The sequence below is a fragment of the Python bivittatus genome, unplaced genomic scaffold (genome assembly GCF_059951505.1).
Source record: "Python bivittatus isolate LINGU-HERP-01145 unplaced genomic scaffold, Pbiv_v1 ctg000350_np1212, whole genome shotgun sequence".
NCBI lineage: Eukaryota > Metazoa > Chordata > Lepidosauria > Squamata > Pythonidae > Python > Python bivittatus.
In genome coordinates, this window is record NW_028277074.1 from 11,308,407 (window position 1) to 11,326,902 (window position 18,496).

General features: G+C 37.1%; 1 protein-coding gene across 9 annotated transcripts in view; it reads right to left on the reverse strand.

The window, feature by feature from the left end:
* ROBO2 (roundabout guidance receptor 2) overlaps positions 1-18,496 on the reverse strand; it is a 599,875-nt gene that overhangs the window by 29,489 nt on the left and 551,890 nt on the right. For all 9 annotated transcript variants that reach the window (XM_088144588.1, XM_088144583.1, XM_088144586.1 and 6 more), the window contains 3 exons: positions 17,347-17,503; positions 10,919-11,176; positions 4,084-4,295 (listed from right to left, as the gene is read on the reverse strand). In XM_088144588.1, coding sequence (XP_088000714.1) covers positions 4,084-4,295; positions 10,919-11,176; positions 17,347-17,503 — 627 coding nt within the window. The remainder of the gene's footprint in view (positions 1-4,083; positions 4,296-10,918; positions 11,177-17,346; positions 17,504-18,496) is intronic.

Sequence of the window (18,496 nt, forward strand, 5' to 3'; positions counted from 1 at the left end):
TGACAGTATTCAAGATATGTAGGCTGTTCTCTATGAACAAGTATGAAGTAAAATTTTAATAAATAAATAAATAAAAATTATATGTCAGAGTCCAACTAAGGAAATCCTATGTATAAACTGGTTTTTACTCTTACTATGCAGTTAAGAAATGCTTGAACTAAAACTTCTGAATGGGTAAAAGCACAATAATATGTTGAATCAAGTAAACAATTCAAATGTTTATTCTCAAATGTCTAACTAATTTCAATTTGTAAATTTTCTTCTCTGTTCTATTTAACAAGATAACACCTTTTCACTACTATGGACCTAAATAAATAAAATAAATAAAAACAAGTAAATAAAATTAATTTAATAATTTAATAATTATTTAATTAATAATTTAATTAATTAAAACAATTGTTTATAAAGTTTTTTTTTACTTGTTAAGGTGCTTCTCCAGGTATCTCTGTTCTTGCATTCAAAGAATCACAGAGTTGGATTTATTTAATTAAACCATTAACTAGAATCCAAATTAAAGTATCCCCAATAGATGCTTGTCCAGCCTCTTCTTTAACATATGAATTGAAGGGGAGCTTGCCATGTTTCTCACTAAGTGGTTCCACCGTTTTATTTCCCTCCGTTGTCTTTTTGCAAAACTATACCTATCCTATTCCTTCTGTTTTCTCTGAACACTTAATATCCAGTCTCTGGTTCCAACTTGTTATTCTTTGCATCTAAGTCTTCTCCATGTTCAGGCCAAGTAAACCAATCAGTCCCCCTTCCTTAAAGCCTTTCTCCCTCAGTTGTCAACCAATACATTATTCCATTCTGGAGTTAGCAAAATAAATTAAAGATGGAAGAGAAAAGGAAAGGAAATCTAACTACTAATTTATTCCAACATTGTTCACTATAAACTCCATGCCTTTCAATTCCTGCAAACCATCCTTGTTTCTTCATGCCCATATGCAAATTCACATATTGGTTTTTGTTCTTTAGACCTCTTATCAATTCAACTGAATCACATATTTCTCTGTCATCTTCTCTCTCTCAACCCTTTCATTATTCTTTCATTCTTTGTTTTGCAATTCTGCCTTCCTTCATCCTTTCTATAGGACCAAACCAATTCAACATTTTTCCCCATGTTTGTCATTCATATTTATATTCAATCTACATTCATGTATCACCTGTACATTCCTGATTATTTATTTATTTATTTATCAAATTTGTCACCACCCATCTCGTTGAACAACTCTGGGCAGTTTACAAAAGAATGAAAATCAACTAAAATTACAAAGTTACAATAATAAATAAAAAAATTAAAAGATCCAAAATAATTGGCAATCACTCAGGCAGCATCATTGAGGTGCTAGCCACCCCCAGGATTGGGTAAAGTTGTTATCCCCCCCACACAAGCTGGTAGAGCCAGATCTTCAATTTTTTCCAGAAGGCTGGTAGGGTAGGGGCCTGCAGCACTTCTGGGGGGAGAATGTTCCAAAGGGCGGGAGCAACGGCAGAGAAGGCTCTCCTCCTGGGCCCTGCCAGTTGACATTCTCTCACTGACAGGACCCACAACATGCCCTCTCTGCCTGACCGGGTGGGATGGGTTGCTGTGTTTATACATGTTTAAACCACATATTCAAAACAGACATTTTCTTAAGGAGATACTCCCAAATCATCATCCTCACTCATTCTGGAGTCTTGTTCTTACCCATCCATTCATGTCACCTAATTTAGTAATGTTTATCTCTATATCCCATTCATTTACACTTACTAGGAAAAATAATCTTTAGTTCTTTAATTGTCACATAAAAGTGTATAACATGCAAATATCACCAATGTATGAATAGTGAGAACAAATAGAAGACATTAATTCATACTTTCTGACACAGACTCTCATTCTAATTTAAACCTACTTCTTCTATGCATGTATTCAACTCCGTTGCATAAGATCAGATGACCTTCATTAGATTACAGTATATTATATACTACCCTTATCTTAGTTTCAAAACATAACTTTGTATTTGTTTCTTTCAGTTCATTTATCATTCGTGCTCTTTACATGTGTACATTTTCTCTTACATTCCAAGTCCCAATCTGCTATATGCATCGTCACCAGATCAGCCCATGAATATTGACTCCAGTGCCCATCATGCCTTTGATTACCTGAGGCTCTTAATGTTTTATAGAAAGATACAGAAAGAGGAGATGAGGTTACCAGTTTTAGCTATAATACCACATGCAGCATTACTTGCTAATGCTAAGGACATATTACAAGTCAGTTTGGGCACATTTTGACTGGTATGTCAGCAGCTTATACAAGGCCCAGTTTTGCTAGCTGTGCTATGCAAGTTAGGATCTCTATCATTAGATTAAAGGACTTGCCCTCATCCCTGCAAATATATACAGCAATAAAATGCATTTGGATTATCTCTGATCTTTAAATGAGGATGGCCAGTTTTGTTTGGGAGGTACATCAGGTTGCGCTTTAAATAATCCGCTGAGGGTAACTACTGCAAAATTGGGTGCACTGTGACAAAATTAAAATTAGAAACATAAATATGTTCAATACATGTTCAATATTTTTAATTAAAACTCATACACTTAATACCATTTCCTTTTTATTATTTGTTTAATGGTCATTTCAAAAAGAGCCAGTTGGGTACAATGTGACCTAATGCACAAAGCCAGCTGGGTAACCTTGGGCCAGTCACTCTCTCTCAGCCCTGGGAAGGAGTCAATGGCAAACCACTTCTGAAAAACCTTGCCAAGAAAACTGCAGGGACTTGTCCAGGCAGTTGCCAGGAGTCAAAAACTGACCTGAAGGTGTGCATTCATGGACACACACACGCACACACACATGCACAATTTAGGCATGAAACACATAAAGAGTGGGTTAATTTTTCTTCCCTTATTTATCCTTTGAAAAGGTGTTCCAAGATCATAATCATTCATTCATTCATTCATTCATTCATTCATTCATTCATTCATTCATTCATTCATTCATTCAGATAGATAGATAGATAGATAGATAGATAGATAGATAGATAGATAGATAGATAGTTCTATGGCCACCCTTCTCAACAAATGAGGTGGTGTCAAGTACAAAAAAGAAATATACAACTGTCTCTCCCTGTTTCTGCCCAGTTGCTTCTTCCTATCTGATCCAGCAGGAAGGGCATGTTCTGGTTCCTGTCAGCTAAGTGGTGAATAGTATTAAATAAATAAAAATACCGAAACATAAATAAAAATTAAAATACAAAGCAGCCAAGAAAACCACAACCATCATTAGCATAGCCAGGAAGTGGGCACCTTCACATGCTTGGGGCCTCAGAACCAGGTTTTTAGGCCTTTGCGAAAGGCCAGAGGGTCAGAGCCAAGCCGATCACCAGAAGGGGAATGTTCCAGAGGGTGGGTGCTAAGGCAGCAAAGGCTTATTTTCTCAAGATACTAGGGAAAAAAGCAAAGTCATTTAAAAAAAAAAATCTGATATCTTATCACAGTATATTACTATATTTCTAATCCAAAATCTTACTTGGGATATATGGAAAAAATATGGAGAATTATTGTTTAAAAAATATGCCAGAAATTCTAGGAAAATTTAGGCAAAGGGACATACCATGCTATGCTGGTCTTTGACCGTAATAAAGATTTGATTGATTGACATACCATACAGGTACACTAATAAGATACTCTTTTAAATAAATGCTTTAAACTTAGAATTATATGCCTTCAATTGGATTTAGTTTTGAAATCATAATAATCAAGTCTTAGTTCTTAAATAGCTTGGAAAGTAGTCTGGTTACAAACATTAATTAACTAGATCAAAAGTAATTTTAATCATGTACACAGACTATGCATGCTTGGGTTTCAAAAGTCCTAAATGACTGTTCTAGAGCCAAACCCTTCTGAAGTTATGAAATTCATATATAAATTAAATGTTGTCTGTTTCTATCAGCAGTAATTTTATTATCAATTCAGACTGAGTTACCTTGGATTTTTTTTTTTTACTTGTTTTTGACTTTGCAACTACTCTTAAAGTTTACATTGCATATGACGTTTTTCTACATTCACAAATAGGGCTTGTAGTCAGTGTTCTTTGTCTACCTGTCATAGAGCTGTCAAGATTGTCCATACTGCAGCCTGAAGTATGCTCTAGGTCTCTTAATGGCCTTGTGATTTCTATAGCCTCTTCTTCAATATCATCTTCATCTTCATCCTCTGGAATATCTGCTTCAAAATCTGATATTAATGTTCCAGAGACATATCCTAATGGGGGAGCTGGAGTCTGGGGTGGCTGAATATTGATTTGATTGTGCCTAGAACAAAGAGGAAAATACACATATTAAACACTGTACTCACCAGTTTATTTAAAAAGGTGTGGCTGTTATCTAGACAGATTTAAATCCTTTAAGTTGCCATTTATTGCCATTGGTAATTTAAGCATCTTCCTTAACACTGACTGCAATCAGTTGGAGAGATGTTTTTAACAGTAATGCAGAATGAGTCCATTTTTAAGGAGGAAAATGACACCTTTGAAAGATTTGTAGAGCAGTCTAAAATATATTTACTCTCACATGGCCATTTCCTAATTTTACAGCCAATTATCATCATTGTAATATAATGTATGCTAATTTGGATGCAATACATCCAAGAGAATAAAAATTATGGTTTTATCCAAACCATTAATGCCCCGGATAAATCACTGTTAAAGAAAGTAAACAGTAAATATCTTAAATATATGTTTGATACACTTATGGGGGTATAAAAGTAAAATTATATATATATATATCCCCTGAAAGCTATATTTGATTAGCATTGAAAGCAAAGAATTTTTCCCCTTATTATCAGAGTTCAAAAAATAGCTAAGGAAAAACATTTACATAGTAGCATTCTCAGTTATGTTTATATAGACCATAATAATAAAGCACTATTTTATGGTTACCTTTGAAGATGATGTAGTAATTTTCTATCTCAAATCATAGAATATTTAACAGAGCCTTTAATTTATTTAGTAGCTACCTGAGTAAAATTATTGATATATAATTTGTGTGATATTTATTTATTTTTATTGAAATTCTACTTCACCTTTCTGTTTATCTTAACACTCAAGCTGGATTTCAAAAGAAGTATTAAAATGTAATAGAATTAAAAGCAAAAGCAAAATTAAGATAAATCATTAAAATAATTAAAAATTAAAAATTGCATGAGCTATTGTCCTACAGAAAATAAGACAGGAAATCAAGAATTTCAAGATTGCAGTAAAAAGTACATTCTAATTCATTTTGAGTCAGGAATGGGGAGTCTGATTTAGTCTTCTGAGGTGAAAGCTGAACAAATATTGGATACTCTCCAGTAAGAGTAACAAAAATCACCAGTTCCTGAAAAGTAATATTTTAAGATATCTTTTCTTCATCCAGTTATTGACTTATGAAATCTTTGTATGAGCTAGTCAGTTGGCCTTCCAAAATGTCCAATGACTCATAATGGTTGCAACACGAACTTATGAGAAAGTATCTTAGGGAAGGGCAGTGCAGAAAAGAAATTTTGCACAAGGAAGGACTGGATGAAGAGATATATCTTCAACAGGTATCTAGAAACTGGGACACCATGAGTTCTAGTCCTGCCTTAGGCACGAAGCCAGTTGGGCGCCCTTGGGCCTGTCACTCTCAGCCCTAGGAAGGAGGAAATGGCAAACCACTTCTGAAATCTTGCGAAGAAAACTGCAGAGAGCTGTCCAGGCATTCACCAGGAGTCAACATTGACTTGAAGGTGCACACACATGCACACACAAGTGCGCGCGCACAGACACACACATCCCTCTTGAATTATCAACAGAAGAGCCCTGCTCATGATCGATTGCTGTAAATCACAGTATATGCACTAAGATGGAATAGATATTCTTAGCAATTTTTGAGGTTTCTAACAGAGAAGGAAGTCTAGTAGTCCCAAGCTGTTTAAGGCTCTGTATTTCAGAACCAAACCTTGAACCTAACTCAGTAAGTAATAGGCAATCCCAGTACTGCCTAGGTTAGAGATGAAACAAAATCAAGCACCACGGTCTTGCAGCTGAAGATGTAGTTCTGACAGTGGACCAAAATGAGGCCACGCACCCTTCTTTGGAAATGTCTTGGCAGCCCTCTTCAGCAGAAAACAATTTATTCTCTCTGGGTTTCTTTTAATGAGAGGACAAGATAAAGTTACAGAAATCTTAACAACTGGATATTTTTCACTTTTAGAACCAAACTTAGGCCTCAGCTAGTTAAGGTGGAGATTTTTTTTTTTTTTTTAAGTCTTCTACCAGGGGCCTCTGTATGAACTGGCAAGAGACTATTCTCTTAACTAATATGGGACGAAGGTCCAGTTGAGCAGGTAATCAATCACATTCAGGCTCTGAACATACCATGATATCACAATACAGTATATTGAGAAGGACTGTGAGATGAAAAGGTTAGTCACCTGGAAGAGCCCATTTAGTTCTCTGTAAGATATATATGAGAAGATCTGAACCAATTCTACTCTAACAACAGATTTCTGGTAAAACAATTGCAATAAAATGTTTGGTTTGGGGGGAAATATATTTGCTATTTCTTAAGGCAGCATTTTTCACTTGTTTATGAACCTGAAATAATTTTTGTTATGGATCAGAACTGAATATTTGAATTTGAATTGAAATGTAATTTATTTTCAAATCACCACTGACGATTTCATAACTGAGTGAGGAAAAAGGGATTTTGAACTGCATCACTGCCAGATAAAAGAAGTATTTTAATCTCTTGCCTCAAATATTTTGATGTGGACAGCTAATGATGTGGCTGTGTGCATGTATGTGACACACACAAATATACATACAAATATACATACATACAAATATATCCTGCCATCTTTAAGAGGAAGCAGATAAGTTTAAAAAGAGGACATAAAATATATTGTATAGTATGTTTTAAAATCCTCAAAATCTCAGGGAAACTGTAGAGAGCCATGGAGATGTCCTGGAAGGGAATATTCAGAAGCTGATATAGAAACAAGGGCAGAAGCATTCCTTAAGAGTTATAACATAAAAGGGTTAAAGCTGGAATAACCAAAGGCCACTCCCTTTGGGACTGTCCATTTTAATTACCAACAGTATTGTTTCCAATGGCTCTGGAAAGCTCTGTGCCTTTTGATATATAGAGATATAGATAATGTAAATTCTTATTCATGTCTGTCCCTGCTTTTGTTTCAGTTTTGTCAATTAAATGGTTTTAATGTTTAATGATGTTTAATCAACATCAAACTATATTTTTGCTAGCTGAACTGAGTGGTGTACGTGCTTGTTCTGATATGTATAGGAATTGACTGGAAGTGTGCTGTGTGCAAACTAAACTAGAATCTACAGTAATTTTCCAACATATCTGCTTTAATAAATAGCATTTGATAAGAAAGTACACTTTCTATTATTTAAAGAGCAGGAACAACAAGTACCCTTAGAGGTTTTTTTTCCCCCCTAGTATCTTGAGAAATAATTGAATTTATCTTAGAAACAATTTGTTTCCTAACTGGTTTTTCAATCTACATAGTTCAAACAAGCCTGAATCAATGCAAAATAATTCCAAGGTGGTCAGTTATTCTTTAGAACAACTGATTGCTTATGTGTAACTGTAATTATGCATGTAGACATCTGACTTTGCTCATATAGGTTCTGCAGCTTTTCAGTATGTTCCAGAGCTAATCTTTTTATTAAAAAAAAAAAAAAAATTAATCAGGAGACTTGCTCCCCCCCACCTGCACCCCCTCCCCATGTACTCCTATGGAGGTGTTTCTCTAATTTTCAATGAGCCCTGTACTTAGGAAATAACAAGAAATTCTTCTGAGAAGGGAGGAACATGGATTACATGAATTTAAAATAACCACTTGAAGAACCAATTACAGGGAATTAACTGCAAATGGATAATGAGATTGAATTACTCCCTCCTTTTTAAAGCATGTGAGAGAAAGCTGTATACTGTATATCGTAAGATTAGTGCTAGAGAGGAGTGGTAGGAAGACAGCAGGGCAGCTGAGTTTGGAAGTAACTTGCAAATCTTACACAATGTAAGATTTCAATCAATTGCATGTAAAAGTTACTGTTCTGTGATAGAACATACGAATGTGCCCTGGAACATTCTAATTTAATTCCATAACATGGCAATTCTGGAAATGGTTCAGTACTAGCTTCCAAACCATTCCAGGAAGGCTGGATAAGTATATTCCAGGTTTAAAAAAAAAAATCTCAGGAAATGCTGGGAAGTTCTCATCCCATAACAGTGAGCTCTGCATATCTCTAATTTCAGTGGCCACTCTCATATTTACTGTATTTTCAGATTTGTATTTAAGCAAGTTAAAACAAGTTGATAATTCTTAAACTTATCTTAAACTGATTCTTAAATTGCTACTAAATATTTCTCCATCTTAATATAAATTAAATTTAAGTGAAACACTGCAATATGAAGAGATTTAATTAAGGAAGGGAGGGAAAGAAAGAATGCCTGCAATTGTCCAAGCTTGTTTTCCTGACAATCCTTTGTACAGGACCACAATTACACGAGAACTAGAGAATCTCTATTTTAAGGAAGTGTCTGTCGAGAAATGAAAAGATTTTAGCATTTATCACTGCTTCTCCGAGGTCACAGAAGCAGTACAGAAACTAATTGATTGACCCTTTAACCTGCTCTTTTCAGATAGAGTCTATGAATACACCAATTCTTCCAAAATCCATGGGCTTTCAGATGACAAGGAGCAAGGGAGTCAGCATGTTCCTGCAGCATAAGCCATTACCCATAGATTCACAGGTTTTTTTTTTTTTTAAGCATTTAAAAATACTTCTAGCCCTTACAGCTGTATAGTCTCTGGGCATATCAACTAGATTATTATTTTTTTTTTAAAAAAAAAAACATTAAAAACTGTGCCTGCATTTGGTGCTTATATTATGAAGTCAACTTAGAAAAAGGTAAGTTGGCAGCAAGTGAAACAATATGAAATACCCTAGAATAATGATACCCAATATTTGAAGGCAAAAATGCAACATATTTTACAAACATCTCCCTCCACAGTCTTCATTCACATGGATTCAGAGTGGCCGCCCAAAAAAGTGCAATATACCCATATTATCTTTGCATGAAAAGACCTGTACATTAAGAGAAGTAGTCAGTTCTCTTTTGAAGGATAGAGAACATTCTGGCACATACTTTAAAGGAAATTCCATTATATTTTCTCTCCCATTCCAATCCATCCATCCATTCTTCCATGCACATAGCAGTTTTCTTTATGAATACTGCATGGGAGTATGGGTTTCATTGTCCCATCCCTGGGTTTCACTTCAATAGGGTACAGTAACTTAACTGTAGCCCTTCCAGCAATTCTCTGTTGAAATCGTAAAGATAGAACTAGTGAGTAATACTTGGGTTATTGCACAGAAGAGAGAGAATCACTGAAGAAGGTAAAATTACCACTTACACTAATTAATATTTTAATGATACATGCTTTATTTAGGAATTGATAAATCTATAGGTTACAATTAAGAATTTTTTTTAAAAAAATATTTTTATAGCAGTGGTCTTTACCTAATCTAGAATGGCTGGATGGAAAGATATAAATTTTGTTCATTTCAAACTAATGATCACTAAATGAGACCACTATTTGTGAATGCATGCTTAGTGTTACCACCCCTTTATAATAAGTCAGGTTCAAATTCCTGGTTTTGTACTTTGGAAACCTAAGCATCCATAACCAGTTTGATGGATGAAACTGATACACAGGATATGTATGTAGCAGTACTCTTTCAAATGTTAGTTGCTACTAGCTCTAAGCTGAATAGTAAAATCCTACAAAAGCTTCAGTTTGACATTATGGGATGCTTTAAAAACTTGGGGCAATAGCATGTAAGGTACATCTTGTAATTCAGGCCAAATAACTATACTTTTTTCCCAGTCTTGTATCCTATTACAACTTTATATATCAAGATCATACATTCAGTTTACCATGATTGCTCAGATGAACTTTGAACTGGTGTGCAATGCATCCAGGAACAGCTTGCCAATTAATTGAAAAAGATGAACCTGATGCATATATTTTTAAACTTCCAATCTGCTTCAATAGTTATACATCCAGATATTCCACAAAATTATTCTTAATCAGTCCTACAGATACAGCTGATGGCTTGTACCTAACGTGATGTGGCTTCGGAATGGAATATATGAACTAGCAATTCAAGCATAAAAGCAAAATGAAAGAGGTACAGGTATTCCCCAGGTTAAGAATGTTCAGTTTATGGACGACCCATAGTAAAGAATGGAGCCTATTGTAGCAAAATTCGAGTTAAATACACAATGATTTGAGTTAAATACGCAATGGTTTGAGTTAATTACACAATACTACTTATACACTATTATATAATAATACTGTTGTGGCTTACATACAAATTTGACTTAAAAACAGACTGTGGAAATGGAACTTGTTCTTAAACTGGGGACTACATGTACGTAGTTGATCACTACTTGTTTACATGTAACTTTTTCTTTATGATTCACTAGTCCTTATATAAAAAGTATATTTTATATGCCTATTTTCTGGGCTTTTGAAATGGGGAAGCAAAGGGATCCATGTTATAATTCACCTTAAACAGAGCAGATAACTTTTTTTTAATCAAATGGCCACAGAAGTCAAGAAACCTCTTTTTATTCACTAGTTGGCAGTTTGAGTGATAAAGCCATTCACGTCATAATTCTGCCAAGAGGAAAGAATCTGCATCTATCTATCTATCTATCTATCTATCTATCTATCTATCTATCTATCTATCTATCTATCTATCTATCTATCTATCTATCTATTTAGTATACAGTTATGTCTCTGCAGAATCTAGGCCCTATTGGTCTTTAATCATCCACTTGCGTGGGATTTAAATGTTGATAATGGTCGCGTTTACCATGCTTGCTTTGCTACATCAAACTGATATGCCCTGGTCAGCTCATCAAGATGCGCCTGAAGCATAGGTTGCATTTCTTCTCTTGGAGAGGGAGTTAATGTTGCAGTGGACTGCTGTCCAAAGGAGATTGCAGGGGAAGAAGCCACTCCTCGGACAGGAGGTGTAGGAACTCTGTCATCTTCTTCAAGTTCATCTTCCATTCCCTGATGCAAATATGTCTGGACTGGTAAAGGTGGACACCAACCATCACTGCTGTACCTATAAAATAAATTATTTTGGTTCACATTTGAATCTTAAAGTTCTAATAATTATGTAATACAGATAGCAGACATCCATCTTTGTTGCTAGGAGCACTCATATTTAAAATTCTATTCAACTGTGAAACTGTTATGAGGATAATATTGGAAGGGGGGAATACATGTATACTTCTTTGAATTCCTGCAGGGAAAAGATAGGATATATACCTAATAAAATAAATAAGTTAAAGGGTATTTACTAAGCAAAGTATGGGTAGTCACAGGTCACCTTCTTATTTTAGCAACGCCAAGATTTTATTTTTTCCCCCTTTTTGAAAAATATGTTTCTGACGTTCAATATTTTTGATAGTGTTCTAACCAACAAGTAAAAAAAAAAAACTTGCTAATATCATTAAAATATCTTTCCTGTGGCTGACTCGACCAGCCATGTCATACAAACAAAATCATTATGTAAACTATGGGACAAAGCAGATGTGTGTTCTGCTTGTACTATTTATATCAGACAGACAATTCAAATAATTACAGGTAGTCCTCCATTTACAACAGCAATTGGGACTGGAATTTCCATAGCTAAGTGATGCAGTCATAAACCATGACTGCATTGTTTAGCAACAGGAATCCCTGCACTCCCAGTTACCGTTGTTAACTGAATCCTATGGTTGTTCAGTGAGGCAAGCTCCTGCTGGCTTCCCACAACCAAGTCAGTTGGCAGGGAAGCTGACAGGAAGTTGCAAGATTCAGGTGGCTTGCAAGCAGGCCAGCAGGTGGGTTAGTGGCTGTTGCCAGGTGGGGGAGGGCGTAAGGGGGTCCATGAGGGTGCAAGGGAGGTGCAGCAAGGCTCGGGGAGGGTATGCAAGGGTGTGAGGGAGGCATGGGAAGGGTCAAGGAAGGTGCACAAGGGTGTGTGGGGGTGCACAAGGGTGCAAGGGAGGCATGGCAAAGCTCAGGGAGGATGTGCAAGGGAGGCATGGTGAGGCTTGGGGATGGTGTGCAGGGGTGCACGAGGACATGCAAGGGTTCAAGAGAGGTACAGCGAAGCTCAGGGAGGGTGCACAAGGGTGCACAGGGTGCGAAGGAGGCTTGGTGAGGGTCAGAGAGAGTGTGTGGGGGTGCACAAGTGACTGGCATGACATGAGCACAGAGGGGCTGGGGAAGGGTGCATGGGTGGGAGAAACTTACCCCAGTGACTTGCAGCTTCCCTGCTGGCTTCCCCATTGAGTTTCTGGGGAAGCTGGCAGGAAGGTCACACAACGCGATCACACGATTGCAGGGCACTACAACCAGTTGTAACTGCGAGGTGGTTGCTGAGCACCCATATCATGATCACATGACTGTGTGTTGCTGGGACAGCTGGAACTCAAAGGACTGGTCATAACCACCATTCATTCAGTGCAGTTGTAACTTTGAACAGTCACTGAACAAATGGTCATAAATTGAGGACTACATTGCACGAACAGAATTAAGAGAGAACATTGGGGGAAAATTCCCATTTTTTTCTCCTAATTTTTTCTTGGACCAGACTTTTGTTCCATTATGAACCAAAGATTTCATGCTTCTTTAAGCATTCTTTGATGAGAAAGACTTTCAAATGAGAATTTAAGCTAAGGAACTGTGTACCAAAGGACTAAATGAGACTACTATATACTGGGACCTATTAAACCATTTCATGAAATATCAGAATGAACATAGACTCATACATTTCATATATTTGTAGAGTTGAAAGGGGCCATTTAGACTTTGGAGTTTGACCCTTGTTCAGTGCAGGAATTAAATATCTGTGACAGACACAGTTCTAGCTTTCACTTAAACGTAGCCAGTGAAAAGAAGTCCATCAATTCAATCATAATTGGTGATACTGTTTATTTTTTCTTAATATTAGGAAGCTGTGTATATATTCTATTGGCCTGTCATTTACTGTACAGATAGTCCTCAGTTAGCAGCGGTAATTGGGACTGGAATTTCCATCACTAAGCAATGCAGTAATAGTGCAAAGTCACATGACTGCATTGCTTAGCAACAGCAATCCCAGCACTCCCCAATGCCATCATTAAGTGAGGATTATGGGTCATTAAGTGAGGACCTCCTCGCAACTTCCTGCTGGCTTCGAACAACCAAAGTCAGTGGTTCCTGCTGGCAAGAAGTTACAAGTCTCGGGTCCTTGAAAGCAGGCCAGCAGGCAAGTAAGTGGCTGCTGCTGGGTGGGAGAGGGTGCATGAGGGTGTGTGGCTGGCTGGTGCAGTGTGTTGGGGCTGGGGCTGGCTGCTGCTGGGTGGGGGAGACTTATCAGAATGACTTGAGACCTTACCTGCTGGCTTCCCCATTGACTTTGCTTGTGGGAAGCCAGCAGGGATGGTCATAAGTGGTGATCATGTGATCCTGGGATGCTGCAACCATCGTAAGTGAGAGCTAGTTGCCAAGCACTCAGATTGCAATCATGTGATCATGGGGGTGCTGAGATGTCCAAAACTTCAAGAACTAGTTGTAAGTACCACTGGTTCAGTGCCATCATAACTTTGAACAGTCGTTGAATGAGTGGTTGTTAACCAAGGACCACTGGTAAGTTAAATCCATTATTTTGTGTGTTGTACTTTGGAATGATGACAAGCAGCATTTAACCTAGTTCTATTTGATATCCTTTAAAGCAGGGGTCCTCAAACTATGGCCCGCGGGCCGGATACGGCCTGCCAGGGTCATTTATCTGGCCCGCCTGCCTGATTGGCTGCCGCTGCTCTCTCAGAAGCAGAAGTGTCGGGGCTGTGTCAGGGCTGTGTCGGGAGCTGCAGGCGATGCACGAGGAGGGAGATCGCAGAGCCGGACTAGTCTACATTACAGGTATGCCGGGTCCGGCAGCTCTCCTCGTACTCCGCGGGAGGGATCCTCCGTGCAGGGTGATTGGTGTGTCGTTCTCCAAGCTGCTTGTGTCATTCTTTCTCCCAATTGCCCACCCCGTTCTTGCAATCCCTCGGAAACCATCTGGTCTTCCCCAGGTCACATGAGTATAGGCGCCCTATTTGGAGAATGGCAGGAGCCCCGTTCTCATGGTGCTTGGGGTTTGCATTTTATGTTCCTTCCTGTTTTACCCACACAATGGATTTCTTTGGGAATGTCATTAAAATATTCCCAATAACCTGCGGCCATGACTAGGTTTTACTCAACAGAAGGCACTATCAGTGCCTGAAACTTATTTCCAAGATTAAATTCCAGTTTTACAGGGACAGTCCTGATTTTGGGGAAGGCATCCTTGAACTAATGGGAGGGCTCAAGGTAGAGCAGGCAGAACAGTATGGGAACAAGTAGCCAAAGAAATGATGTCTTTCCATTACTCATCAAGTCTCGGGGTACCTTATGGTGGAAGGGAACATGGGAATGAAGCTATTCCATTATCCATTTTACTGGCTGATTGATTAGTACTAGTCTGCAGAAATCCAGAATAAGAAGCAAAGTTAGTGTTTCCTGTATCTCTTTGCTGACAACTAATGGATTTTTACAGATCAGGTCTGACAGCCTTATGATGGAGAGAGTGGTCAATTGATTGTTAGTCATTTATTAAATTAATTTGGCCTGGAAATAATTTTTCACAGAGTGTAAAAGCACAACAGGGAACAGGAGTGTTTGGAACTACTTAAAGTTGCTTCATTCCAGAGAAGCTCTTCTAAACATCTTTGTGTCCTTTTTTTCCTGGTAATTTTTGCCTGTGACTTTGGGGAAATTGACTTGTAGATTTGTATACATGTATGCATTTTTTAATATTCGTATATCCAAGTTTTTATTTTTGGAAATCAGGTCAGCCTACTTCTTTGCAAATTATCAGGACCGCAGAAAGCATTGTACTCAGTTTGTTTCACTTTTTCTTCTCTTCTGTTCCTTGCATTTATATCCAAACTCCTCTTCCTTGCCCAGACCTGTTCCATCATCTCAAATTCTTTGTACAGGCAGTCCCCAAAGTTATAGCTGTTGCAGCACCCCTGAAGTCACATGATCAAAATTCAGGCACTTGGCAGCCTGTCCACATTTACAACCACAGGGGCACTTCAACTCATACTTCCTCATACTCCACAGGAGGGATCCTCTGTGCAGGGTGATCGGGGGGGGGGGGTCCAGGGCACCCTATTACTTTCTCCATTTGGGCTGTGTGGTTGCCCCTCAAGTAGAAGAATGGCCACTGGCACTGACCAATAATGTGGGGGGAAGGGGGCGGGGGATGGGATGGGGGGATGATAACATTTACTGACACTGAACACCAATGCAGAGTGGGGTTTATGTTGGTTAAAATTGTTCTTTATTTTAATTATTGTATTGTTTTTTTCCTGTTTTTTTTTTTTGTACTACAAATAAAATATGTGCAGTGTGCATAAGAATTCATTCATATTTTTTTCAAACTATTATTGTGAGCTGCCCAGAGCCACCCGTTGGGGGAGATGGGCAGCATACAAGTTTAATAGTAAATAAATAAATAAATAGCCCGGCCCCCCAACATTCTGAGGGACTGTGAACTGGCCCCCTGTTTAAAAAGTTTGAGGACAACTGCTTTAAAGTGTTTGAAGTGCTATTATATTCCCTTCCCCATCTATGTTTCTGAAGAACAAACTTTTCCAACTCTTTCAGTATTGAGGGATAGGAGTTAGTTCTAGTCCCCTAATTATATTTGTTGGTCTTCTCTGAGCTTATTCCAACTTGTCTCAGCCTTTCCTAACAGAATTGTGTATTGACACATATTCATGATGAGTCGCACCAATGCAGAATGAAATGGATCTATTATTTCCTGTGATTTGGAAGCTATATCCCAATAAAGCCTAAAATTTCATTTGCCTCTTTAGTGGCCACATCACACTGCTGACCCTTATTCATCATGTGATTAAATACAATTCCAAGATCATTTCCATATGTACCGTTGTGAAGTCAGATATCCTGTGCACTTTTTCTAAGTGTATAAATTCATGCTTCTTTTTATTATATTTCATTTAACTGACTGTTTTTAACATGCTTACAAAGCAAGCTTGTTACAATCTGTTCTATAATCAGTTCAAGTACTGAATTTAGACTGATGGGTCTCTGGATCCTTATTTTCCCCTTTTTAAAGAAACCACCCTAGAGTGCATTCCACAGAATAACAGTATTATGATATAAGAAGGGAAGATTTGGTTGATGTTAAGAACTCCCTGTTAGTAAGAACAATTCAACAGTGTAGTCCTGTTGAAAAGGTGGTAGTGGTAGATAGCAAATATCTTTTCTTAGATATTATTTGTACCCTTTATATTGCCACCCATCTCATCAGTGACTCTAGGCAGCATATAGAAATTAAAACCAAAGGGACAATAATACAGTGTGTGTGTGTGTGTGTGTGTGTGTGCGCGCGTGTGTAAAAATGCTTGGAGTTGAAAAATGATTCTACTTCATTACTAAAACAATAATTAAGCACTACTTGAATCTTGAAACAGAAGTTGGACAGCCATATTGGGGAGATACTGTACTTCAATTTGGATTCCAGTGTGAAGTGCTCAGGATTTGTATTATGTGGTATCAAGAACTAGTATATGCAAGTACATGTATGCAATGTATGTGTACACTGTACAAATACATTGAGTTTTCACAGAAATCTAAATATAAGAATCACACTGCTGGCTTGGTAACTGGCTTTCAATTTTTGAAAAACAAAACAAAACAAAAACAAACAAACCAAACAAACAATATATTATAGGGTAATGGGAACCCTATGATTTAGAAATTAAGTGAGAATATCTGTAGACCTAAATAGAGAGTTAACTCTCAGATATGTGAGGTCCATGCTACTGATGTTTATTATTTAGCACTACATTTCCTCCAGAATTAAAGTCTGGAGAATAAAAAAACCACACTGGCAATTATGTGACATTGCTCATAATAATTAAAGATAGAGAAGGAATATCCTTATCTGTGGAAGTTCATTTGAAATTGAATTTTTTCTTATATTCAATATTCAATAGTGAGATGAAAATATGCATTTATAATGGAAGTGTATGGAGTAAGGGATTACTGAGCCAGTTGGATTAAAATACTATTGTAATAAATGTATATGAAAGGTCTGGCACCTATAAGCTCTTTCTTCAAACTTCAGAATAAATGGCTATCCCACATGATGGACCTTAGCTATCAGATACTGGGTTCCAAATTGTTCAAAGGAAAATACATTACCCTTGTTCTTGTGGATCCACCCCATAGTGTTCTAACTCTGTTCCTGGAAGTGGATGTATTGGAGGAGGTGGGAGAGGAACATTGGCCCAGCTAGACCCATTATTTTTCTGAGTCTTGGAAGTATTTTTGTTTTTCTTTTTCTTTCCTCCTTTCCCACCTGAAATCAAGAAACATTACAGGAATATGAAGAAGCTAAGTTAATTATTTACATATTTCTATTTCCAGAAAGAGCTTTGATTCCAGATGGCATGCTTAAAAAAAAGTGAAAGCATGAGGATTTTTTCCCCCCCTATTTTTATTTTAGCAACATCAGCAGCAAGATGTTATAGCTGACATAAGGTTAGAAATAATAATAGACTGGAATGGCATTAAAAAAAAAAAAGCCTGCATAATTACCAAGCATTACTTCTTTTCATTTCACAAACTCCATATAGCCTAGTCACAATGAATCATAACTTGAATAAAAGTTAAAATGTACTTGCTGTGTCAAAACTGTATTTATTGATTTATTTTGTCTGTTTTAAATTCCCATGCAATAAGTGTTAGGAAAAATAAAACACCAGAGCAAATTGCTTCAAAACACAGAGTATTTATAATACCATTTCCCAGGCTCACTTTCTCAGTTATTAAGAACAGAATCCCAAAGATGACTCATTTGGCTTATTTTCAGTCAGAAAGCCAAGTATAGGTGCTAAACCCTAAAAAAAATTCTATAAGCAGTTTATTATTGGAACAGCTTTGCAGCATTCAGTTAAAAAAATACAGAAATAATGTATTTTTGTAATATTTTAAATCAATTCAATGCAGTAGTCTCCCTCCCTCGTCTGTCTGTCTGTCTGTCTGTCTGTCTGTCTGTCTGTCTGTCTGTCTGTCTGTCTGTCTGTCTATCTATCTATCTATCTATCTATCTATCTATCTATCTATCTATCTATCTATCTATCTATCTATCTGTTACCCATGGAGAAATGAACAGTGAGGAATGAAAAAATAATTATAAAAAATAGATAAGAATATATACACATATCAAATGATGAGGATCTATCACATTTTGTGGAAATTCAAAATACCTAATCATCATACTATACTTGATCATAACATGCTATATACCAAAGAAGAAGAATGAAACAACAAACAGAATTAGGCAATCATA